The sequence below is a fragment of the Suillus subalutaceus genome (assembly GCF_016647625.1).
Source record: "Suillus subalutaceus strain FC151 chromosome Unknown DFJ58scaffold_6, whole genome shotgun sequence".
Lineage (NCBI taxonomy): Eukaryota > Fungi > Basidiomycota > Agaricomycetes > Boletales > Suillaceae > Suillus > Suillus subalutaceus.
In genome coordinates this window covers 296,900-321,252 of record NW_024540255.1, presented here as the reverse complement: position 1 = coordinate 321,252, position 24,353 = coordinate 296,900, and the positions used below count along the sequence as shown (strand labels likewise).

The 24,353-nt window shown below is 48.4% G+C and overlaps 11 protein-coding genes across 11 annotated transcripts; 5 read left to right on the top strand and 6 right to left on the bottom strand.

The window, feature by feature from the left end:
- The first annotated feature begins 891 nt into the window (after nt 1-891).
- On the top strand, nt 892-2,621 carry DFJ58DRAFT_760597 (Chloroperoxidase). The gene is made up of 4 exons (XM_041388431.1): nt 892-1,561; nt 1,613-1,816; nt 1,872-2,085; nt 2,139-2,621. The coding sequence occupies exons 1-4, from the start codon at nt 1,339-1,341 to the stop codon at nt 2,359-2,361; spliced, it is 864 nt and encodes a 287-aa protein (XP_041249738.1). The 5' UTR covers nt 892-1,338; the 3' UTR covers nt 2,362-2,621.
- A 139-nt stretch (nt 2,622-2,760) lies between these two features.
- Nucleotides 2,761-4,092, bottom strand: DFJ58DRAFT_760595 (uncharacterized protein). The gene is made up of 6 exons (XM_041388430.1): nt 3,953-4,092; nt 3,858-3,894; nt 3,743-3,808; nt 3,245-3,690; nt 3,078-3,185; nt 2,761-3,029 (listed from the first exon to the last, which is right to left on the bottom strand). Exons 1-6 carry the CDS (start codon nt 3,980-3,982, stop codon nt 2,883-2,885), a joined length of 834 nt encoding a protein of 277 aa, XP_041249737.1. The 5' UTR covers nt 3,983-4,092; the 3' UTR covers nt 2,761-2,882.
- Nucleotides 4,093-4,217: 125 nt separating this feature from the next.
- DFJ58DRAFT_722141 (uncharacterized protein) lies at nt 4,218-4,498 on the top strand (the record flags this gene model as incomplete). Its single annotated transcript, XM_041384863.1, has 2 exons — nt 4,218-4,296; nt 4,359-4,498. 2 exons carry the CDS (start codon nt 4,218-4,220, stop codon nt 4,496-4,498), a joined length of 219 nt encoding a protein of 72 aa, XP_041249736.1.
- A 145-nt stretch (nt 4,499-4,643) lies between these two features.
- DFJ58DRAFT_722140 (uncharacterized protein) lies at nt 4,644-5,111 on the bottom strand (the record flags this gene model as incomplete). Its single annotated transcript, XM_041384862.1, has 5 exons — nt 4,644-4,774; nt 4,826-4,875; nt 4,928-4,949; nt 5,002-5,014; nt 5,064-5,111. The coding sequence occupies 5 exons, from the start codon at nt 5,109-5,111 to the stop codon at nt 4,644-4,646; spliced, it is 264 nt and encodes an 87-aa protein (XP_041249735.1).
- Nucleotides 5,112-5,359: 248 nt separating this feature from the next.
- Nucleotides 5,360-8,549, top strand: DFJ58DRAFT_884970 (BRO1-like domain-containing protein; the record flags this gene model as incomplete). Its single annotated transcript, XM_041394620.1, has 6 exons — nt 5,360-5,546; nt 5,600-6,111; nt 6,160-6,244; nt 6,279-7,309; nt 7,362-7,663; nt 7,712-8,549. The coding sequence occupies 6 exons, from the start codon at nt 5,360-5,362 to the stop codon at nt 8,445-8,447; spliced, it is 2,853 nt and encodes a 950-aa protein (XP_041249734.1). The 3' UTR covers nt 8,448-8,549.
- A 101-nt stretch (nt 8,550-8,650) lies between these two features.
- DFJ58DRAFT_713555 (uncharacterized protein) lies at nt 8,651-9,132 on the bottom strand (the record flags this gene model as incomplete). Its single annotated transcript, XM_041383928.1, has 4 exons — nt 8,651-8,861; nt 8,918-8,938; nt 8,999-9,033; nt 9,085-9,132. The coding sequence occupies 4 exons, from the start codon at nt 9,130-9,132 to the stop codon at nt 8,651-8,653; spliced, it is 315 nt and encodes a 104-aa protein (XP_041249733.1).
- Nucleotides 9,133-10,391: 1,259 nt separating this feature from the next.
- On the bottom strand, nt 10,392-13,368 carry DFJ58DRAFT_760585 (amino acid permease-domain-containing protein). Its single transcript, XM_041388428.1, has 13 exons — nt 13,080-13,368; nt 12,678-13,026; nt 12,518-12,625; nt 12,232-12,466; nt 12,002-12,176; nt 11,783-11,955; nt 11,659-11,731; nt 11,429-11,606; nt 11,202-11,381; nt 10,945-11,152; nt 10,778-10,895; nt 10,688-10,725; nt 10,392-10,638 (listed from the first exon to the last, which is right to left on the bottom strand). Exons 1-13 carry the CDS (start codon nt 13,150-13,152, stop codon nt 10,489-10,491), a joined length of 2,058 nt encoding a protein of 685 aa, XP_041249732.1. The 5' UTR covers nt 13,153-13,368; the 3' UTR covers nt 10,392-10,488.
- Nucleotides 13,369-14,361: 993 nt separating this feature from the next.
- Nucleotides 14,362-16,181, top strand: DFJ58DRAFT_760579 (uncharacterized protein). The gene is made up of 7 exons (XM_041388427.1): nt 14,362-14,552; nt 14,606-14,669; nt 14,728-15,071; nt 15,125-15,301; nt 15,355-15,702; nt 15,756-15,929; nt 15,982-16,181. The coding sequence occupies exons 1-7, from the start codon at nt 14,370-14,372 to the stop codon at nt 16,093-16,095; spliced, it is 1,404 nt and encodes a 467-aa protein (XP_041249731.1). The 5' UTR covers nt 14,362-14,369; the 3' UTR covers nt 16,096-16,181.
- Nucleotides 16,182-16,275: 94 nt separating this feature from the next.
- Nucleotides 16,276-17,629, bottom strand: DFJ58DRAFT_722135 (uncharacterized protein; the record flags this gene model as incomplete). Its single annotated transcript, XM_041384861.1, has 3 exons — nt 16,276-16,428; nt 16,483-16,815; nt 16,871-17,629. The coding sequence occupies 3 exons, from the start codon at nt 17,627-17,629 to the stop codon at nt 16,276-16,278; spliced, it is 1,245 nt and encodes a 414-aa protein (XP_041249730.1).
- Nucleotides 17,630-18,301: 672 nt separating this feature from the next.
- DFJ58DRAFT_676959 (CHAT domain-containing protein) lies at nt 18,302-21,293 on the top strand. Its single transcript, XM_041383130.1, has 3 exons — nt 18,302-18,525; nt 18,588-20,288; nt 20,319-21,293. The coding sequence occupies exons 2-3, from the start codon at nt 18,687-18,689 to the stop codon at nt 20,829-20,831; spliced, it is 2,115 nt and encodes a 704-aa protein (XP_041249729.1). The 5' UTR covers nt 18,302-18,525; nt 18,588-18,686; the 3' UTR covers nt 20,832-21,293.
- A 1,006-nt stretch (nt 21,294-22,299) lies between these two features.
- Nucleotides 22,300-23,643, bottom strand: DFJ58DRAFT_713552 (uncharacterized protein; the record flags this gene model as incomplete). Its single annotated transcript, XM_041383927.1, has 7 exons — nt 22,300-22,364; nt 22,461-22,586; nt 22,634-22,806; nt 22,858-23,101; nt 23,151-23,333; nt 23,381-23,507; nt 23,560-23,643. 7 exons carry the CDS (start codon nt 23,641-23,643, stop codon nt 22,300-22,302), a joined length of 1,002 nt encoding a protein of 333 aa, XP_041249728.1.
- Nucleotides 23,644-24,353: the final 710 nt, after the last annotated feature.

The window sequence follows — 24,353 nt, the reverse complement described above, 5'->3', positions numbered from 1 at the left end:
CTCGAAGATTCGGATCTTTCACTTTCTAGAGAGTTTGGGATTGCGGACTGCAGGGCCACTTCAACATCCCCGTTGTCAAGTATGACTGATTTAGGCCTGTCAGGAACGAATTTGCGTTTGGGACACGCTCCAAACTTCACCGGTCACCGGTCACCAGGAGGCTCTGTTCCCCATACTGACATGCAAGTGAATTTCTAGTCCGGGCATGGTCTTGTGTGAACGAACATAATTTATTGGGAGGTGTGTGCACCTCTCTCTGATTTACATGATATAACTTATAAGTGGGGGTTGCCTGGCCGCCATTGTCCCGGACTTTTTACATTATTTGTCATTATTTGTTTGCCAAAGTGGTTTTCGGCTCGGCATCAATGGCTACTACATACTAGCTCCTCGTTATCTCATTCTGATGCCCAATGTCTTGGCTCGTCCCGCCGCTCTGGTGGTGTCAGATCAAGAACTTCCATTGACATAAAGGCGAAGAGGGAAGAGGGCGCCTCGTAGGTAATATACACAATATGTTGAATAGGGGTTTCCATATACAGAGAAAAAGACGGGGTTAGGGTTTGAATCAACTTCCATTCACCGGGTGTATTACTAGATGAGCATGTAATATCGAGTTGCTACGGCAGCTTGAATAAGAGCGAACTAGAACGAACTATGCAATCAGCAATGCTTAAAGCTTGAGGCTTCGGGTCCACATAGTACCCGTCCACTAACGTGAGGGTTGCCCGGAAGGGAAGAGCACGCCTAGTAACGAAGCTTGCTAGTCTACTTATGGATACCTAGTAAAGGTCCGAGATCGGGTCGAATTTCAGATCCCACACGTGAAGGCTCGTGACTACGATATAATTAAACTTTTCCATGGATGGGTCATGTGCATCAGTACTTACCGATTGACAATTGTGCAGCGGACGTGGCAAAGACTTTTGTGGTGGCCTGCCTCGCACCAAAAGAGTGACATGCCGCCGCCGCCGGCATCTCTCGTGACTCGGTTCGATGGCCCCCGCTGTTATGCCGCTGTATCTAGTATCCGGCGCTTGGATTTCTTTCATTAAATCGAACGGCAAGCCTCGAGGCCCCCCTTAATAGCCACAGTAACCGGTTCGAACCAAATGCAGGCGGCGCATTACGCTAATATCACTCTCTATGATCTTCTGGGAGTCCGTAAAAGGGACAAAAAGCTCGCCTCGAGGCACTACCCTGTTCGTCATACGTAACCTTGTCAGACTATATATTATAAGGCCCTCATGGCACCTGCAGGGGTTTTGCTAGCGAATAAGCTGGATATCGATTCTACTCCCGACCTCAGATCTCTGTCCTTGGCGCAAGTGTAGTGAAATGGGCTTCTTCTCCAGCGTGTCTAACTTTTTCTTCGATGCTGGGATCATGTCTTGGGATGTGCTCCTCACACTCCTCAATCTTGTACATAGGAAACGCCGTATCGGTCACGTCACCCCCGAGGGCCATCCAGGCTATGGAGGGCTCTGGCCCGAGTTTAGGCCTCCTCAGGAAGGTGACTCCCGCTGTTCATGCCCAGCACTCAATGCGATGGCCAATCACGGTCAGTCCTGATCTCACAGACAATTTACGTGGCTCATACATTGAAACGCAGGCATCCTCTCGCGCAGTGGCCGCAACATCTCATTTGTCGACCTTAACCACCAAATCCGGGCAACGTACAATTTTGGTCCTTCCTTCTGCTCTTTTGTCCCGCATTTTGCCGCTCGCATGCTCAAGAAAAGCTACAGCAAGGATACCTTTGATTTGGAAGAACTCGACCTACACAATGGTATCGAACATGACGCATCCCTCTTCCGTGAGTGATTTACCATACTTGTCTGGCTCTCACATGCCGAATAAATTATCTTTAGGTCTTGACACTGCCCTTGAACCAAACCAATCGGTGAAACAAATATCTTTTATTGAGGAGTTACTTGAGTCGGCTACCGGCAAGGACACGAACGGCAACAATCTCCTTACCACCAGAGATCTCTCCAGGATTCTCGGCAAGCGTCGCGCAGTAGCGCGTGCAATAAACAAGGAGTTTTCGCTCAGCTTCTTCCACAAAATCTTCGGTAGTTCCAAGTATGTGCCATTACATCATCCGTTTTCAAGTACACACTCAACGTTTGCATCAGTTCCTCGACACTGCTCACAATCTTTGGAGGTCGTGTGGATGACCTGCGCAGCATTGTTCTTCATGAGCGTATTCCAGAAGGCTGGGAGTCACGCATCCGTCAACCCTATGGATTGACTATGACACGCTTCAACAAGACTGTACTGACGGTTGAATTCGGGGTGCGCGAGAAAGATTGGGCGGAAGCAGCGCAGGAAGCGGCAGCACGTCATAAAGCTACTTAAAATCTGCCAAGAAGACGTTGGATCATATCATCTTAGGTTGTTGTTCCCCACATTTCACCCCTGTCGACATTATGATGCGTTCATGATTTTCTACATGCTCCTATATATTGGATGATGTATATGTTGACGCCCTGGATACTCAAACTCTTACTTGGAGACACCCATAGCTTGAGGTGAAATTATCGAAATTCGCTATTCGTGGAACACGGAAAGATGTATCTGGGGCAGGCTCGACGAAATCTACATGCCTCTGAAATTGCAAACCCCGCGAACGACTAACTATCCCGCAAACCTCAAAACGCATGTACGACATCATGATTGACGCCGTTCACATTGTGTTCACCATTTCCCGGTAAACGTAATCTTTCGTTAATGTGTGGCAGAGTTGGCATTGAATATATCAAATATCGGATGGCGACGGTCGTTGCTATTGTGGTCCACTTTTGGTTGTTTCACGATATTCACGAAAATGAAAATCATGCATTGCAATGAAACTAATCAAAGACCAGCGCAGCTGCATTTTATAGAAACCTCCGTACGGGGTCTGCTCCAGGCCCAATATCATGCACAACGTAGTAGCTGAAGAACAACACCTTGAATGTCAGCGCTAACACAGCATGTAGTGCGCCGACCACGACTATCAGTAGGCGAGTGGCTTTCGCATCGGCCTAAGAGAGTTGTCAGCAATCAGGATCAGGCGAGGGATATGACCATACCATCGCCAATATTGGGTACACGTTCGTTACCAGGAAGTACCCTGATAAGCTAAATGCGATGCCCACCAGAACCCAACGTAAAATAGAGACGGGTATGACGCATAGGATCTACAGGACAACGGTTACTCATAAACGCTGCATCCAAGTTGAGACATTCATGTACTTACCGAAACCGGTATCCAGACAAATAATGAGTAACCCCAAACCCCAAGTGCTTCTGCCACGCCCCATTCACCAACGCCGATATAGCGTAGTGTGAGCCACAGAAGAACCGGTACTGCAAACGTGTATATATACACGATCGTTGTTGCCAGACTAAGTAGGCCAAAGTCATATTCATACGCAGCTCCTGGGTCAGAAAGGTAAGACGAGATGCTTGCTGCAAGGGACGAAGATAGGAATAACGCCAGTATAAGCGTGGTTGGGATCCAGAAAGGGCCGTATAGGTCTGCGCTGGGTGTAAGAATCGTCAGGTACGAAGGGGAAGTGGGGAGGAGCGTCGTATAGCATCGCTTCAAGACGGTTGAGGTATCAACGTCAAAGTATGGCTGATAGTATTCGACTGTCCAGAACCCAGATGGACTTTTTTGCGTGGTGTGGTCTGTAAGATATCCTGTGATTGGGTACACGTCAGGGGAGAAGATACGGCGGAGTTCTCGATGTACCTCGGTCAACATTTGAAGCCCCGGACTGTGTTCGTTGGTCTGCTCTCGCGTCCGCTCCAAGAAAAGCTGCTTGGGTTGAATGTTTGATTGCGCACTTCAAGGTAAACGCGCTCACATTTAAACTCGAGACCCTCTGGTCCTTCTTCTAGTCGCTATGAACCATTAAAGGAATCTTATTTAACACCAAAGGAGCAGAACAATGTCACTCACGTCGTCCGCGTCGACAGCGACATAAGCCATGGTGCTTCACGTACAAAAGCGTAGAATGGATGTGATGTGTTGTCGATGACAGAGGGTTAGCACGTCTAGGGACTCTGGACACCCTGTTCAAATGATGAGGACCCCAGAGATCTCCTCGTGGAACGACTTAATGTTAAGTTACCATTTCCTTCTGGACAACTTGAGGCTGGTGCTCAACAGGTGCTCAAACTTCATAACTACTGAAGCGGTACTACTGCAGTCTGAGAGTTAAACAATGGCACAAAAACTACCTCCTCAAGCTCGCAGGCTCCGCACCATCATCGTCACGGTTCCCATCATGGCAGCAACAGCATGTTCGTCGTTCTTCAATATTACATACATTCCGGTCACTCATCTCACCTTTGATTGCTTGCAGACGTGCTCTACGAACGTCTCGCGCTCGGAAAACCTCGAAGAACATTGCCTAGGGAGACACCACAACCCCCTTCTACAACCAATGAAATACTGCCCGAAAGCTCCCATGCCGGGAGTGAACGCTGGTCAAAAGGAGAATGAACATTTGCGTGGTGATCTATGGAAGGTGGGAGGGTGTGCGAAGGCGTTCTATGTAAAATAATGCCAAGTCCTCGAGGCTCACGATCATATTGTTGCCTTAGTGCAGTGCCCTCCGTGATACTACCGAGTGATGTGTCAAGCGACATCATTTGCTCTCGTCTGTCTGAGATATTATGCGTGTTCCAGAGACGCGTGCGGGGTTGAATGAACGATCGCAGTCTGCGTATGCTGCACCCATACCGAAGCCCGTTGAAAGGGCAATAGGCCATGTTCGTCCTGTAACGTATCGGGTCAGAATATGCGGAGAAAATAAAGCAAGACACGAACTTCGGAAAAGAATGACGGATGCGACAACCCCGACGCTGAAGCCTACACCACTGCGCAATTCTCAGATGTTTATAACAGCTACAAATGCAAGGCAAGACTCACGCCTTTACCAAGAAATCGGCCACTTGTGGTCATAGTCAGTCGACTCTTCCAACTCAGATAATTAAAGCACATACTACACCTGTCATACTTGAAAGACGGTTAGTTTTGAACATTGTGTTTGACTATAAAAACATACCTTCTGGCTAACAATGTTCTCGCTTGATGACGCTTTTTCAGACGACATGGCTTTGGTATGAGATGACGGTCCCGAGCTACAACGGACGGAAACGGCAAGGAAGCAACCCCTCTCGTGGGGGTCAACAATCCATTATTGCATAGCATGGATTCGGCAACGACTTCCGGATCCCGCGAGCCATATGCGCAGTTTCACGGAATCATAGCCCACTGGAATTACTACTTGACACGATCCGCAGACTCTGCGGGAGGCTCTGAGTGTACATCTAGACAAATTCAAAGGTACAATTTTCAGACATGGCGCACCAGTCGCCAATGATAGCGATCCCCAAGAAGACGACCGGGGATGTCGACTGGACAGCTCCAATATGCAATCTTATTGCCAAGTCCTTCGGCGAGAACCCAGACAATTACGCACAAGAGTGCCAAGCGCTGCAACGCTGCAGACAAGACGCTGTAAAAGGAGCGGGCAGCGATATGACAGGTTCGTCGCTCAAGCAATCACAATCTTAGGATACTCACAACTCTGCTTCCCAGGTCGTGATCTGCTCTACAAGTACTTTGGGCAACTCGAGATCCTAGAGATGCGCTTCCCCGAGATCCGCGTCAACTTCCCGTGGAATGATGCTTTCACGAACAAGTTGACTATGCAGACGGCTATTGCGTATGAGAAGGCCTCAGTTCTGTTTCAGATCGCGGCTACGCATTCCGCCATTGCTGCCTCCCAGAACAGATCCGATCCAGAGGGACTCAAACTCGCCTTTTACTACTTCAGGACATGCGCAGGCATGCTCACATATATTAATGAGAATTTCTTGCATGCCCCCTCGACTGACCTCAGCCGGGAGGTGATCAAGTTTCTAGTGGGAGTCATCATGGCGCAGGCTACAGAGGTATTTTTGGAAAAGTGCATCGACGAGAAGAAAGCACCTGCGTTGGTAGCCAAGATTGCCTCCCAGTCTGCTTCCATGTACACCTCCCTGAGCGAGGAGGTGAAAGATTTCATGGGTAAGGGCATATTCGATCGCAACTGGATCACTCTCATCCAGGTATGTTCATATTCCGAAGCACGAGATTAGCATTGATATATCGCGCAGATAAAATCCAAACACTTTGGCTCTGTCGCACAATACTATCGCGGTCAAGTTGACAATAAAGCGGGGGGCCCACGGCGAGGCCCTCGTACGGTTCACTCTCGCTGAATCTCTAGCAAAAGAAGCCAATCGCTCTGCTGCATCATTCACTGCTTTATTCGCCCACGTATCACCTACGCTTCCCGCAGATGCCGGGGCTTCTATCTCCGAACGCACAAAGGTACAGCTTCAGCTGAGCACAGACCGCAAGACCGAAGCGGTGCGCGATAATGATCTCATCTACAATGCTGTCCTTCCATCTGCAGACGCACTGCCTGCTATCGAAAAAGCTGTTGTTGCCACGCATATTTCCATTCAAGAGGTGTATCGTGCACCAGATGTCCAGAATGTTATAGGCGCGGATATCTTCGTCAAGTTGATTCCATTGAGCGTGCACGAGAGCGCCAGCGTGTATTCTGAGGAGAAGGCAAAGCTTGTGCGCAAAGAGGTTGAGAACGCAGAAAGCGCCGAGGTCGAGGTGCGCAGTGCACTGGAAGCGATGGGAGTGCAGGCGGGACTTGCGAGGTTCAAGGCGATGGCTGAGGGTAGCTTGGGTGGAGAGGAAGAGATCCCCCTGGATGTACGCCGTTGGCGAGAGGATATCAACGTCATGGAGGGCAGGGAGGGCATCGACACGCTTTTGCAACAGATGGCTCGTCTCAAGGAGGCTGTTAAAGCGGAGCTGGACGGTATTTCGCGGGATCTTGATGTTGAATCGAGAGAGTGCGAGACGATGCGGGTCAAGTACGACCACCTGTGGACACAAGAGCCATCTGCATCTTTTACGAAGCCTATTCGGCAAGACTTAAAATCTCATATAGGCGCTTTAGACGCTGCTGCCGCGTCCGACCAACAGGTATCGACGCTCTGGGAATCGGTCAAACCTGATATTCGACTGTTGCTGTCACCTGACGTCGAAGAGGTCTTCCGCGCTAGCGCCCAGCGTGATGCCCCTTCGGAAAGCCTGCTAGATCTTGACATCGGTGCCGAGGCGCACGATGAAACGGAACGAATCAGAATCAGACAGTATACTACCGAAATCGAGGAGCGCCTGGGACGGTTGAAGAAAATTGCTTATGAGCGAGGTGAAGTACTCAAGGAACTGAAAGACAGGGTAATGTGCACAATAATATTGTTTGGATTTAACTGACATTTTTCCCACTTAGATCCAAGCTGATGACGTCTCGCACCTGCTGCTTTTGAATCGCCGTAACCCTGGTGCCGAGCAATCGCTATTCGCCGCAGAACTCGAGAAGTTCCGGACATACCAACAACGTCTTGGAACCACTGTGCACAATCAGCAAGCCGTGTTGCAGGAAATCCAGGGACTATGGAAGAACTTACGAGACCTTGCTGGACGTGGACCTGGCGCAAAGAAATGGGATGAGCGCGAGCGGCGGAAGAAGGACACCGTACGTAGGTTTTCGAATGCGAGAGACGGATATATGGAGGTCAGGGATGGGTTGACGTATGTGTACTCTTTTCCCCCTTTCATTGTATCTGAAATTCGGTTCAGGAAAGGACTGCAGTTCTACCAACAACTTACTGACCTGAGTGCTACACTTGCTCTTAGTGTTAAGTCCTTTATCACCGACCGTCGATCGGAACGCGACAGACTTGTTGGGCAAGCGGATATCCAGCAGCGGCTTGCGGTACCCCAGACACCTGCTGAAAAACCTCCCTTACCACCACCACCGCGTTCTCCCCCATCTTTGGACTCATCCTTCAAGTCTATGAATCTGCAAGGAAGTCAGAATTTAGTATTTCCCCCGCCAAAACCGCCACAGGCGTCATACTCTTCCACATTCCCGCCCCCTCCACCCCAGCCAGTCAAGGCATATTCGAATCTCCCGCCACCCCCACAACAACCCGTACGCCCAGTATACACAAATCCAGTATCGCCAAACCCGCCACCTGACCCATATGCAAACCTGGGGGCGTTCGGATCCCAGTTTTCTACACCACGCGCCGCCCCTCCAGTTCCACAGCAGCAAATACATTCTGCCTCGCCACAAAGGCAGTCTTCCTTTTCCTTGCCACCACCACCACCGTCACGACCGCAGTACGCTGCGAATCCACAGAATCCACAGACATACGGCCAGCAAGCTCCGCTTCCGCCACAGTCATGGCGGCAATATTCTTCCCAGACACAGCCAACTCAGCAGGGCTCACAGTATCAAACCAAGCCTCCGCCTCCGCCACCTTCACATAGCCGTGATACTCAGCAATATTACCAAGGGTATGGAAGATGATAATTTACGTAGATTCTGATAGAGCCGAAATGTGTACGTTTGGAAGGAAGCATGTTTCATTGAGATGTGAAGTAATGGAGTACGAGGTGCATGTCGCCGGTATGTAGTTTGCGGTGCATAGCAGATTGCTGGCGTCAAGATTCCTAGAAGGGACGACCGACATCCTTCGATTAGTCTCATGCCTAGTCTAGTGGCAGTTGGTATCATGAGTCGCCGCCATACAGAACTTTCTTCCCAAACTCCACTGCACGCTGCTCCCACCGCCAGGCGGTTCCGAATAAACCAGCAACCTCATCGTTCCATTTGGACTGAATGAGCGATGTTAACGGATGATGCGTTATACGCACGGATGCAGGCGGAGGAGAGGGAATTGTAGTCGAGGCGTTAGCGATACGCTCCGAGAGTATATGAATACTGTGTAACATGTTTAGTCGGCGTTATAGAGGCAAAGAACTGGGATATAGACGAACTCGGCACGGTGCTGGGCAGTCCTGTAATATGAATAAATGAACAAGTTTGTCTTGAATTCTTGCAAACGGATGGTTGCTCACCTGGTTTGCACCAAGTTCGAAAACCCATGGTAAATCTAAAGTAGTGGGACGATTAGACAAATCCTGATTTGGGAGACAATACTTACACCACCCATCACAAGTGCACCAGCGAGAGAGCCGGCCACGAACGACATCTCTTCGATGAAAATTAAGTTGCTAGTACAGTTGTTTGAACTTTGTATCCTTGAGGCAGTCTTGTCAGTGCGAAGTCGATTATATTGTCAAGGCCAAATACGTCACGACAACTATACCGTTAAACCAAACGACGACGACCCAAACGATGATGAGTCCCGACAAGCGGCGACGACAAGACCCTCAGGGAGACAGTCCATAAAAATAAAAAAAAAGATGACATAGTCATTACAACGGTATTTATTATTCACTGCTCTTTGAGATAACTTGATGGCAATTTAAATGCAATAGACCATCATCATGATGTCCATAACTCCGAGTCCGAGCGAAGTCGCTGTCAAACTGTCAAGGACTTGTTAGCTGCCTAGGGATTTACATTATGAACGAACGGTGAAGGCTCTCGCAACCGGCAAACATGTACTTCTCAAGAAGCCCAGTGGCATCACCACTAAGGAAACGTCTTCTACTGCCGACCAGAACGATTCTTCTTGAGGCATTCCACCATAGGCAAGTATCTATCTAATTGCAATGACGGACTGTCTCGAGTCTTGACGAACACGCTACATTAATACCAGGTTCACCCCGCTGTCCGTCAGGGCTATCGTTGATAGCGGGGAACTCGGCGCCCACAAAGAGCCCACAAGGATGTAATTGCCAATGATAACAATCCGATCTCGGCTTTTGTTTCAATCTCGGCGGCGGTATAATGATAGATTGCGGGTGTCAGCTTCCCCTTCTCCCGTCATGAACCCCTTTTTAAATGTTCTTCCAAGGCTAGTTGTGTTCGTTATCTTGCATCAATTAACCCTGGCGCGGTGATGTCCGCGTATTGATATGGGCGCCACTGCCTCTCGATTATGCTCCTCAGAGCTTATGTAGCGGCGAGCCAGTCCATTGGCAAATGCAACCCCAACCCTCTCTGATCGAGCTTTATCCTCCCCCCGATCGGAAGTTTCTGCCCGTGCAGTTTACGAACGTGGCTTCATCCAATTGTGTTCAACTTCGTGATGCAATGATTATAACTTAATCACCGTAGCACCTGACGGCGGCGTTCCCAAAACCAAGAAAGTGTATACATTCGAGGGTGGTGACCGTAAAGGAAAGAAGCGATAGCCTACGGCACTCGACTTAACGAGTAGCCAAGAAAGCAACCACAACAACGCGATCCACAGATATCATAAATAGCTTATCTCTATATATTGTCCACGAATATCATATTCATGGTACTGCGGTCCAGATCAGAAATTACTGCCCCTACAGCGACATACGAACCCCAAGTATCAAAAGAAGTGCTCGGTATCAAAGGACGGCGTCCTATCGCAGCACCGAGTTTAATGTCAATGCGATACGCATGATGCTCAGATCGAAATTATGCGCGTTCCAAGCTCTGCCACAGGATACAGAAAATTCGGACCTGGGCTACTCATGAACATAAGAGACCGCGGAATCTTCAAATGGTGCGCTAGGGCAGCCAGATTTTTTGGATCAAATTGACCCTTGATAAACATCTACAGGAGATCAGAGGTTGTGCGCTAAGCAAGACCATTGTTCGCGCACCAGGTCAACTGTGATTTCAGGAAATGCTTCGTCCAGAACTGAGTAACCAGTGTCAGGATCACGGACAGAAATATAGAAAGATATGCTTGCTTTTCGCATTGGCCTCCATCTCGGAAGGTACGTCTCCACTATGAAAGTGCACTATCTTCAGACATGACGTTTCTTCGTTATATCGGACGTAAAGAATCATGTTGAACAAGTTGTTGATCTTCAGAAACAATTTCAGTAAACTTCACCCTCTACTTTGGTGCGCGTACCTCATCGGTTTTTACAAGCAAACAAACCTCCCGCCTACGCAGGCTTCTCATACGCCGGATCAGACCGTCACCCCACCCTTTGGTCAGCTGCAGTCTATGTAGCCAGGGAAGCTGGTCATATGCCCAGTATATCCATCGCAGTATAGTCACCTTATTTTGCGACATGTAAAACAAGACGAGAAGGATAAGGAGGTACAGAGCAAACCATCTAAAGCAGTGATTTAGCGAAATATCGCAACAAAATGTAGGTGCCTTACCCTGCTATGATAGGATCGATGGCCACGTTGCCTGCCGCTATGGTCACAGTGACACTGATAGCACCAGCAACGACAATCAGTGAACATTGGGATGCACGCGGAAGTCGAGGTCGTGAGAAACGGAGGAGTATGAGAGAGATCGGGAAGAGCGCCATAACGGCCAACCACACCATCGTAAACCTGTTAAATCTCAGAATCTCCCGATATCACTGAATTTGAGAACACACATCTGGGATACCACAATCAGGTTTGCGCCCGTGCTTGCATATATTAATGCACTGAATGCAATGAATGATACGACTGTGACATAAGGGGCGCCTGTCGCTGGCACTGTAGCAAGGAATACGCGAGGAAGGACGCGATCACATGACAGCTTAATAAGGAGCTCGCAGGCGCTCAAGATTCCTAAAAATACGACATGTGTATGGATCACGACGCGTAATTCTGAGTCACGAACCTGTAAGCACACCCGCACAAAGGACAACAACGGCGTCAACTACAACCATTATTCGTAACCACCGTCCTGCAACCTGGCCATGTACTTCAGCGTCACGCATAGTCATCGAAAATCACAAGCGTACCTTTTGAGCCAACAAACTGAGGATATTGTTGCCATTTTCAACCACGTCAAGAGGCAATAATGCCACAACAAGGAGCATCATAACGCTAGTGAGGAAAAGTGCAGGTAAATGCAAGTTGCGAAGAACTTTGGGATAACAGTTCTTCTTCATCTTTGACGTATATGCGGGTGCGCCTAAGCTGTATTATATACATTGTGGGTTACAGGTCGAAACACTCACATTCAAATCCAGTCAACCCTAGCATCCCTAAACATATCCCATTGAATACCTGTCTGGCTATAGCTGCTGGAGACAATCCGGCGTGCCCCAACAACCAGTTGGAACTGAGCTGCGCCATCCCGCCTCGTCCCCAAGCAATGACAGAAGCTACAATAAGTATGATCATTACCACACCCTTGCTCCCAGATATGATCAAAAGTAGGTAGACAGTAGGAAACATCAGAACTCACGTGCATCACCAGTATACCAGTTGCTACGCGAGCACTCTCTCTCAGGCCCGAAAGGCTGACGAAAGTGAACAGCACGAAAACAAGGGCAGCACCAATATAGACTGGAAAGGGTAGCGAGACTTCGCCTGCAAGATATGATGCTGCGGTTGCAGCCGAAACTACTGCTGTGGCTGAAAAATCTAGAAGGAGGAGCGCTGCCCCAAGAAGAGCTACAGATTTTGTAGATACATTGAGCCTGGTGGTAATTTGTCACGAATATGTCTGTTCAAAAGCAGAGACAACATACAGGTAGGTATAAGGAGCCCCACTAATCGGAAGAGCAGAAGCCATTTCTTCCATGACAGGACGCCAAAGGAATAGAGTTAAAGCTGCCACAAATAGCGAAATAGGAGAACTGGAAGAAGTTAAGCGTGTTCAAGTGTATGTTGATTGCGGGATTAGCTCACTAGACACCAGCGACAGCGACGACGCTTGGCAGAGTGTAGAATACGCCGCCAAGTATATCATTCGCTGCAAGCGCACTGGCTGTAAACTGCCCAAGAACCTGCTGCTCTCGGAAAAAATTCAGTTCAACTTCACCCTGATCTATATCTTCAGGTGTAAGGATGAGATGAGAGATAGAACCCCAGCCAGCAAATTCAAAGTCATTGGTGAGGTTCAGGAATCTCGAGGGAACAGCAGTAAACTTGGGCATGCCTTCTTTACGAGAACGCTGCCGCCGAAGAACAATGTCAAAGTGAGACTGGTTGAACAATGGGGGTATGGTAACAAGCGAGCCAGAGTTTGTCCGGGAGTCTTGCTGGCTGTCAGCGAGGTCACTAAAATGCCTGTTCAACGGTGCCACTCACAATTCATACGAGATGATGAGTCTTCATTGGAATGAGGTGCGATTGAGATGCGTTCCTTTTCAGAGTTCTGCATCGCGTTTACAGTAATGAATCAACGAGCGACCTCAGCAAGTCTCCTATTTGGCCTGACTGTGGCACTGGTGAAGAAACCAGAGGACAAAGTGGGTAGTATGAGTAACGCAGGTGCCTCAGGCTGGATAGACGTGGCAGTTGAACGCGACACGATAAAAAAGAGCTTCAGTCGTGGGGTGACCCTGAATTGTCCTTCTCGATTTCATATATGTAGCTTGAAGAAAGAACTTGATATTTTCAACATCCCAAAACAAAATTAAGTCGATTACTAACTTCTAGGGCCCAATGTTAAAACGTAACCTCTCTAGGTTCTAGCTGTACCCGCACCCGTCTTCAAGCTTCAGCTTCAGGAGCTTTGTGCGGGCCTGTATTTTATCCGCATCGTAACCCGCGGGCCCGGTCATTCTCAACGTCGTATTTTTAGGCAGTTCCAACACGTCAGGACTCTAGCGATTCGAATGACAGACTTCGGATAAGTTATCAGATTGGCACGGTCACAGCCAGAGAACAGATATGCTTGTGGTCTGTGTGAGTTGACCGCCTTTAAGACTTGTTCGAGTCGTATATTACCAGCTAGTAGTGATCTGACAATTAATAACATGAACAACTAACTTGTTTTAAATTTTACGACATCCTTCCCGTAATAAACCTATAAGCTAAGGTCTGCTTGAAGAGGGGTACCCCTCGAGAAATTTTCATTCTTCAACCCTACCTTTGATGTATTTGTTTACAGCAACCATGTCAGGGCTCCTTAAGTTTCAACATCATCATATGACGGATCCAATGTTAAAGGCCCCTCATTCTCCAACCCTAGCTTCTGTGTTTGTACTACCATCTCGTTGGACAGCCAGGGCCCCTTGCATAGATTGGCATGAAAGTCCAGAACGACGATAGTCGATAGCTGTCGGACTTTTGGCATATAAAGAGACACTTTCGAGGTGACCATTCGTTTGAATTTGTCTCTCTGATACTGTAACACTTCAGTGAAGTTCTGTACTCATGACTATTGAATTGTCACACTATGACAGTGCTGGCAATGCATACAGTCGCAACCGAACTGGTTTAGGGCGTGTCACGATGGGCGCGCCTAGCGCCGCAGCGTCGATCAGGTTGTCGTCCTCGTCGCGTTCTAGAACCCAATCGCCAGTGACCCGCGTGAGAGCAAACTCTTACATAACGAAGTATACGCCGGTGCACTGCCACCGTAGCTCGGCTTCCATGGCCCTCAGCTTTGTTGACATCCCTCTCGAATTATTGCCTATAATCTTTGATTTTGTAGTCAGAGCTCAACATCTTGCATCCTTATGTTTGGTCAATAAGTCATTCAACGAATTTGCGATCCAAAGACTCTACCGGCGCGTTTACATCTACGCATGGCACACAGAGGCGGCTAAGTCAAAGGTGGACACAATATTGAGATGCTATACAATCGCTATTATTCACATCCGGAATAGGTCGTTCTGCTGTTCCAGACACTTTCGAATTATCCTCGTCTTGCGCAATACGTTTCACGTCTCGGTGAGCCCAGACCAATTCATGACACTAACCGGCGCAATTACTGACCCCCATTATACAGAGATAAGAGCTTTTCCAAAGGCACTCTCTTCTTCGTCCTACAGCGACCTGCTGGATCTTTGCACAAGAGGAATACGGAATTGTGTCAATCTGAGATCGTGTGCCTGGACTCGAGATGGCTCGCTGGAGTCGGCGATTCTCCTGGCTCTCCAGCAATGCCCTCAACTTAAAGAACTCGAGATTAACGGGAGGGACAGCGGGTACTATGATCCTAACATACTTACACAGTTCTCCAAACTGTCTCGAATATCACTTATAATGCCGAGCGCACAAGTTATCGAAGTTCTTCCCTCTTGGATATCCGCTACAGGTCCAACCCTTCGGAACCTTACTTTGATCTGCCAGGTATGACAAGGATCCGAGCAATATGAATTAATTTGACTCATTCCCCTCGGTAGACATCGAGTCTAATCACCGATACCTTACTGGAATCTCTCGCTCCTAGCATGACTGAACTGGATCAATTATTTATTATTGGATGCCCAAAGGTGACACATAGAGGCATTGGTGAAATTGTGTCAACCAATCGTAATGGTCTCACGGGTATCGGACTCGAGAGGCTTTCCCCAGCGTTTGTGAATCTTCAACCTTTCGAAGTCACTACGCATCTGCTGACTGCATCGAGCAGGATATGAGCAGCTTCACCAGCATTTGCAAGGAGCACCGGGCGTTTAGGCGTCTCAGATCAATCACTTTGGCAGTCCATATTGAAACGCCCTTTCAGACATGGACGAGTGATGTAACGGAACTACTATCCACTGCGCCACTAGAAATATTACAAATTTATGCCACGACGCCAACTGCCAAAGTGGTTATCGCGGACGATTTTTGGAGAACCATTGTCACGATGCATGGGTCGCGCCTCAAGCGATTTTCCATTGACCGGATGACAATTAGTATGGGTGCATTACATGACATATGTTCCCGATGCTCAGTTTTAGAGCAACTTTTTGTCGTCACCGCGCGGCATAATTTGGTGCGCAGCTTGTGTTTTTTTTGTGAATCGAGGTCCTCATCCATACTTATCAGGATGATGTGACTCGCTGTTTTTCTGCTGCTCGTAACCTCCGCGCGATTCATGTCAACTTTTGTCGTGAAGTGGATGAAATAGAGGAGCGGTCCATGATGAAAGATGCTCTACGCATTGTTCAACAATGTCCTGCAACAGTGACGCAGATTGGATGCGATACAAGGGTCTGGCACGTGAGTTACTTTCTCATCAAACTGATTGTTTCATTCTTAACTAGAACACAAGGTACGACGTGACGTGCGGATGAATGACAAGGGTGAATTATACACCGTACCTACCCTCACTCGTTATGAGAATCCGGATATACCGGAACAGTTTCTTGTCGCTCGGGGGGCGTAGATGAACTGCCTAGTACATGTCACCTGCTACACGAAAAGGATGCCATGAACTGCTTTTGAATTCAACATTTATGTACAAGCATGAACTTGGTTGAATCAAGAGAACAGACGGACATGAAAGTACAATATACATTTACAATACATCAGCGCAACCCGGCTGATTGCATCCAAACCTCGAGCGTTAGGCTTTGTTTCTCATTGTATCTGCACGCATTCGTGGCCCTACAACCTTCGAAGGAGGCTTCTGAGTTGATTGTGATTCTGCAAAAACACGACATTGTTCGCGCTTGTGTGCCTGAATAGTCATCCAGCCTTCAATAGTATCGAAAATATCCTGACAAAGATCTGCTTAGACATAGTTGCACCAACAGCAAGTTTTAATGTTTACCTGCATGAGGGCCTGGGAATGTGGCACAGGACCCCACAGATACAAGTCAGTTAGTGGATCGACAACGCGCAACTCTTCTTTGAGCCGAATCAATGCTGGCAGATATCGTTGTTTGCATAATCTGTCGTCTGCGTATAAGAGGAGGGCGTGTATGGCGATCAGACGGTCAAAGTGTATGTCCTCCAATAGTATGGACAAGCAATGGGCGATGTCTTCGGCTGTCACGACATTAGCAGAAAAGAGCGATCCCAGAAGGCCAGCCTTGTTCACTCCTATCAGCGTGAGGGCAGAGTGTCGACCAGATGTAGAGCATATGTCCTTCCAGTCGCCGTCCTGAGAGTAACGTTTAGTACTCCCGTTTTCTCAAATCAGCGGAGAAGGACTCAACTGGTTTCCAGTGTATGTGAAACACATCCATAGCGCCCACGCGCAAGGCTCTCTCGAAACGTTTCATCTGTTTCGGCGATTCCTTCGCCAGCCTGTCTAACATCGTTTGCACTACCATCGAAACAAGCGGCGCTGACTGGACGCTCTGCGCTCCTGCGGTCAGCAGACTTTTGACAACGAAAGCAAAGCCATGAACTCGGAGTTCTTCCATTTTGGCATCGACGATTTTTCCAAACCCTCCCGCGAAGAGCGGGGATTCGCCGGGTTGCGTTACACAACTGTTCTCGGCGTCCGAGGGGCGCTGGTCGTTCGGAGGCAATGCGTTTTCCTCAGGACCGTTGGTTTCCAGTGATAACTTTTCATCCGCCTTGGGCGGATAACCTTCAGCAATGTCGTTCGAGGAAACATCATCCACGTTGCATGTGTGAGAAGTAGGAGTGCAAGTCTCATATATGATAGATGAAGGATCATTGATGACAGCGAAAGTAGCCTCCATTGTAGTTGGTGGCGCGCGGAGGAAGATAACATTTCCCTGCAACGGCATAGGCATCGTGTCGACTTTGTCATTAGGCGTAAGATTCCAAACGCTACGGACAGTGGTGCTTGGCGGAGGGAGAGCACCAGGGGTATTCGCAAAGCACTTCATCATGTTGCGTGTTCTGATCTCCAAGTCATTTGTAAGAAGGTGCTGCTGAGAGTTCTTCTCGAACGGCTCCAAAATTTGGGACGAGACATTATCTGGTAGTGTGTTGAGCAGCATGATCTGGTGTGGCAATCGATAGTGGGAGAGATGTTGGAAAGACCATGAATATGGGCTGCATCGTGGTTTATATGTCCGGATTGTGTGTGTGGATATATGGACTGTGGACCAAACGCTGTAGGAAGAAGGAATACAAACACGAGGTGAATTGTCAAAGCTGGCAGTGGCAGTGAGAATAGGACACAGCAGCATCGCTTCGCTTGCGACTCAGCGCTCAGCTTGCACACAATGCTGTTGTCAAAGGAGCGCCACACAACGACATAACATGGTGCTTGACTACACTGAAGTCCACTGCTACGCCACGGATTTGACCTTCAAGTTAGATTGTGACTGAGCGAAACGAACAAAGATGCTTGTTTGATCGAGGATGCATGAATCCTGAATCCGAGGATCTTATTGTTCTTTAAATGCTTCAAGAGAACATCATATCTGACTTGATGCCTAAATAGATTACTGGAGTCTTAGTTGGTGGAGCTCTGACCTAGCCTTGGTTCTTCTCGGTTCACCTACACAAATTCAGTAACCGGAGATTGCAGACTAACGTTAAACTTGGTTTACCATTGAGTTGAAGTGTAGCGCAGTGACCAGTCGGAGGAGGCATGGCAAGTAGTATTTCGAGGTGTTTCAAATAATTATTGCAACTCCGACTGGAAGCAAGCATTCGAGAGCCTAAGCACACGCAGGTGAAAGGTGATACTAAACATATTCAATACAAGTGGGTCCCTCAAGTTGTTTGTCCAGCTCCACAAGTAAATAGAAGCGGCAAGACGAAAATAATGACTGCATCTGGTCGATGATCGATATGAAAGTAGCTGGAAGGTCTTCAACCTTGAACATTAACTTGAATCACTTTCACAGGTTTCTACTACTGCTTCATTGCTAGGATCTCTGCTAACGTGCGTGCGCATTGCGATTCAAACTTGGCGACCTGGATTTTGTGCTGACGATAACCTGATAGTACTTGCCCTCTTTGCCCACTTGCGCTCTTCAGATCCATCCTCTCTGTGTTCCTGACAGCCCTCGTGTAACTTGATTGTGGTATCATAGCAATGATAGCATGGTAGACGACGTGGAAGAATGTCGAGCGGCCTTGAAGAGATGTCCCCCCGGCCATTCTCTTCGATCACAGTCTCTCAATGATCTCGCCAACAGCCTTGGGGACAGATTCACGCAGCGGGGCGTCCCGTCTGACCTTGATGAGTCCATTGAGCTCCATCGGGCTGCACTACTTCTTCGTCCCCCCGGTCATTCTGATCGATCGTGGTCTCTCCACAATCTCGCCAACAGCCTTGGGGACAGATTCACGCAGCGGGGCGTCCCGTCTGACCTTGATGAGTCCATTGAACTCCATCGGGCTGCACTACTCCTTCGTCCCCCCGGTCATTCTGATCGATGGTACTCTCTCAACAATCTCGCCAACAACCTTCGAGACAGATTCACGCAGCGGGGCGTCCCGTCGGACCTTGATGAGTGCATCAAGCTCCATCGCGCTGCATTACTCCTTCGTCCCCCTGGTCATTCTCTTCGACCATACACTCTCAACAATCTCGCCATCAGCCTTCGAGACAGATTCACGCAGCGGGGCGTCCCGTCTGACCTTGATGAAACATTTATCCTGTTCTTGCAACTCCCTCACATATCTCACGCAGTCTCCCGTAGGGATCTTACTGCTGCCAAGTCATGGGCTACTGCTGCTGAAGAGACAAACCATAGTTCTGCGTTAGTTGCATATCATACTGCATTGAAATTCCTAGATCAGCATGTCACTCTTTTGTCGTCTTCGTCACGTCATTTTGATGTCGTGAGGATGGCCACGGCTTCGCTTGCTGTGGACGCTTTCTCGCGCAGCGTTCGTCATGGTGCGCTGAAAACTGCTGTGGAACTGGTGGAGCAAGGCCGTGCAGTATTCTGGACCCAGTTGGCACGTTTAAGCTCGCCATTCGATGGACTTTCCCTGCCCGGTGACACCGGCGGAGCCTTGGCGGAAGAGTTCAAGCAGCTGAGCTTTCGCCTTCGTACGGCATTTGATCAGTCTACTGAAGACCAGTCCCCACAAATCCGACAACTAACCATCCAATGGAACGATGTCGTCTCCCGCATCCGCATGCTCCCCGACTTGTCTCGGTTTCTCCTGCCCCCCTTGTTCTCCGACCTACAGAAGGCCGCCGAAGAAGGTCCTGTCATCATCGTCAATGCTAGTCAGTACAGCTGCGATGCCTTGATTGTCCTAAGTGACCAAAATCCTGTCCACGTTCCAATTCATGTCACGCGGTCCGAAGTCTCCGAGTTGTCCTCCGATTTTCAGTCCATCGCAGAGCAATTTGGTTGTAGCGATCATCAGAACAAGCTTGTGGGCATCCTCCGCAAGCTTTGGCATGATATCGTTGATCCCGTGGTTCAAGCCCTCAAGATGTCGAATGTTCACCCTGGCTCACGTATCTGGTGGTGTCCCACCGCTGAATTCACTTTGCTTCCTCTGCATGCAGCAGGACCCTACGAGAGGGAGAGAGACAACTTGTCACAGATTTACATATCCTCTTATGCCCCCACTTTGGCAACACTCGTTCGTGCGAGACAGCGTGTTTCTCGATATGCATCTACTCAAAATTTTGTTGCGATTGGTCAAGGGAACCCGGACGGAGGGAAGGAACTGCGATGCGTCGCTCCTGAATTAGCCGCCGTAGCTCAGCGTCTCATACCTATCATGTTGTCCTTTACGTCGCTCGAGGACAACGCTGCAACAGTGCAGGGTGTTTTCGATGCACTAAATGATAACCAGTGGCTTCACCTGGCCTGCCACGGAATGCCAAATCGACAACAACCATTTGAATCTTCCTTCGCAATGCGTGATGGGCCGTTGATGATCAAGGACATCGTCCGGTCCAACTGGCAGAACCCAGAGTTTGCATTCTTGTCGGCTTGCCACACTACCGTGGGCGATGAGAGGAGTCCCGACGAGTCGATCCATCTCGCTGCAGCTATGCAATTCTCCGGATTTCGCAGTGTGATTGGTTCTATGTGGTCCGTCGACGACGAGGTTGCACGGCAAGTCGTGTCTGCTTTCTATGACAAGTTGGTGGATGATTCAGGAAGATTGGACTGCACGCGGGCTGCGGTGGCGTTGCACAAGGCTGTGAAGAAATTGCGGCACAATAATATTCCACTGGAACAGCAGATCGTGTTTGTTCACATAGGTGTCTAGCTAGTTTGAGGTTCGTTCTCTATATTACTGCATTTTCTGTGACTCCAATTGCTTTCATTCCCCCGCTGTCCTACACAATCTCAGTCATTTATATCATGTCTACACGATATTTTTGTTGTTTCTTTCCCATGCATTGTTGTACGTCAATCACGCCTTACCTTACAAGCCTGCTATACTGTTACTTGCTCTTACACATTGCTTTCTGCATGCAAATGTCTCACATACTTCAGTCATTTTCCTATGTAGAACCAGTGCCCCGGATGTGCCAACCACGCCGCTAAACACATTCTTGGATGCCCCCATTGAGGTTTTTCATCTGTGCGTTTTCGGAGATGTGGCTTGTGATTGACAAGCTTTGTGTGGCACATAAATTTGAACTCGAGATAGTTGCGGCTGTCATCAGCTTTCAAGCGACGTTGTAAGAATATTGTGAAGTGATCATATGCCGAGCTTTAGATGTAGCTGAAAGGCCAATTAATTTATGAATAAAACTGAATGAAGAGGGAGACATACACATAATCTCATCATTAGTTTGTCCCAAACATCTGAGTCGAGATCCATGACATCAGCTTTTGTTCGTTGTTTTTTTGTTGGGGGACGGAGAAAAGCTATTTCAAAAGTAATCGACCTCCAGCAGGCATAGCGGAGCGGTGGGCTTGAAGTTTGCGCCCTGGCACGCGGGTGGACGCCGCGCTCCAAAGTCATTATAAGATTATATATCGTAAAAATATACCTGACACGAATTGGACTGTTCGATGCACTGGTCCGAAAGAGAGTCTCTGTAAAGAAGGTGAACCACGTCTCTTACATGACACGCCAACTGGTCTCGAAGAGAGACGCACTAAGATCTGAGAGATATTATCAGATTGCTATAGCCGCGGATTTGAAATGAGAGACATGAGTTCGAATTGATAATCACCGCACCGAAATTGTAATCTCTGGGTGTTGCATCAGCAGCTACTAGTGCCATCTATAACGAGTAACTGTCATTGGTCAAGCGTTCAGGAAGATATGTATATCCGGCGCAGCGCTAGCTATAATTAACCAAACCGTTGCGAAAGAACATCGAATCTGGTGGCCTGTTGTTACTCCATACATATTGGGTACCAGCAGTAATGTTATCCCCTGCGAAAGTCAGGGACTTGCATTCTGAAGAAGACAGGTTACCATAGGCATTCAAAGCCATTCTGGGGCTTAATGTGTACCAGTCGAATCGCAAATACAACAATAAAGTTACGACTCGGGTAGGGGAAAGAGCTGGGTGAACGTGATGGGCTGTGGATATTTGAGTTGGGGCCACGGTACAAACGGTCTGGGGACAAAGAAACATGAATGGTAACTCTGAAATCACTGTGGAGGGATTATCAAAACAGCGCACATTCAATCAACTGAGGACAACATTTAGCAACTTGAACTGTGAAAACTAACTTAAGACCTATCAAGTCGAACTTGATACAGACGAATACTTTCAACCCTGGAACGCGACACCTGTCTTCTTCGCTTCTGCAATGCCGCCTCCTGCGAAGCCAGTGCCTGGCAATATAATGAATCAGAATGTGGTGACACAAACGCAGTCCTTTTGCTCCACATGGACCTACACGACCCCAAACAAGTTAAACAGATACACACCTTCTCTCTTTAATTCGATCATGTCTTCATCACCAAGTGTGTGATCACAAACGATGCACTGCTTGGCCACCCGCACCAGCTTATCGACACATACTTTGCATACAACATGGGAACACGGTTTCATGACTACGAATGGTCAAATTCTGCAAGTAATTTCAGAGGTATGGACTCACGGAACATCACCCTATTATTGTGAAGATTACTTTTGCAGGCCGGACAAATCGGAATTCCATCATCCTCTAGCTTGGATTTACCCTTGTCGCTCTCCACGGGAGTAGAATCTGATGATTGCGACGCCGACGCGGCGGGTAGTAATGTAAACTTCACGGGGACCAATGACTTCAGGCTGAGAACGTCATGAGAAGTTGTTTGCCTATGACAGATGATATACACCAACGTTATCGGGTGGGGTGGATTCCCTCCCCGGCAGGTTGTTTGAACCTTAACATCCTTGAGGGAGCTCGGCAAACCGCTTGAGGTGTATGTGGGAGTCAGCGAAGGCAGCCAAAAGTCCGGTAGTTTGTGTCGTAATGACTCCGCTTGCTCTCGCTCGATCTGTCTTAGAGCTGCCTCTTCGGCTTCACGGGTAAGAGTTTCAACTGTTGAAGAGTCGAAGTCAAGCTTGCGCTTCGATGATCGAGCTGGGAACGATTGAGCACAATACGAGAAGTGAATAGACGAGATACGTACAATCTTTGACTCCGACACCAGATGCAGACGGCAAGTTCGCAGACAATCCCAGTTGACCCTTCTCGAAATCACGAAGCACACGTTCCCTGGCTGCCTCTCTAGCTCTCTCTTTCTCCTCTTCAGTTTCTTTCTTCAACTGCTTAAGGCGTTCCTTCTGCCGCTTAATATCCTTTTTCTGTGCCACTGTATACTCAATTTGTATGAAACTGTACATGTCATTGTGAACTTACATAGGTCGGTGTACGCACACTCCCTGCAGAATAAATGACCTTGATCGCATGCTATTGGCTCTCTCGCTCGTTGCAAGCACAAAGAACATGCGTCGAAATTTCGCATTGATTCATTACCCAGGCGTTGCTGTTGCAATACTTGGTGAAAAGCTTCGTATGATCCAGCTGAGCAGACGCACCCGTTTCGTACCATACTCCGCCTTCTGTCTCTCAGCGTAAGAGAATACCGAAGATGCCGTATTATTTTTACTGTGCTTCGTCATGGCAAGTTACAACGACAAGAGGTATCTCTGGTTAACCGTCCTAGTAAATCCTTGAAGTAACTTTGGGGCACGAATAACTAGTTCCAAATTAGGATTACCAACGTAGTTTGGAAGTCGGGTTACTCCGAAAAGTCTTAAAATAACCGTGACGTCACGGTTGTGTATTGTCAATTGAATTTCTGCTTCAACCTTCTCCAATTGCAACCAGCTTAACCCTAGGAGTAACCGATGTCCTAGCATCGGTTCTAACAATCATCTATGCCGGACTCACCATACTGGCAGTATCTTCCGACCGAGAAATTTGATTCTGAAGTACAGTCACTGCCTGAGATTACCGTGACATCGGCTATGGATGTGGCTAAAACCTTCGCATCCATCGTAAACTCGCGCAAGATTCCATTGGCGGAGACAGCTATTCTTATTCCCCATAATGAACTGACTCTTCGTATGTCCCGTCCTTCTGCCAATTCACGACTTATGATCGCATCATCCCTGTGGTTCTCGACCTCCTTAACGAGGGGACCTGCAAAATCAGGTTTGCGCAATGCTGTCCTAGATGCATCTGCCATTATGGCTGCACCGTGATCGGCTCCTGAAAATAGACTAATTTCGCCTGCAGAGTGGACCCGTGAGACATCGAACGCCCCATCCCCATCCATTATGGCCGCTGTTCGCGTTCCATTTACCGCTATCCAGCCCGCTGATCGGCC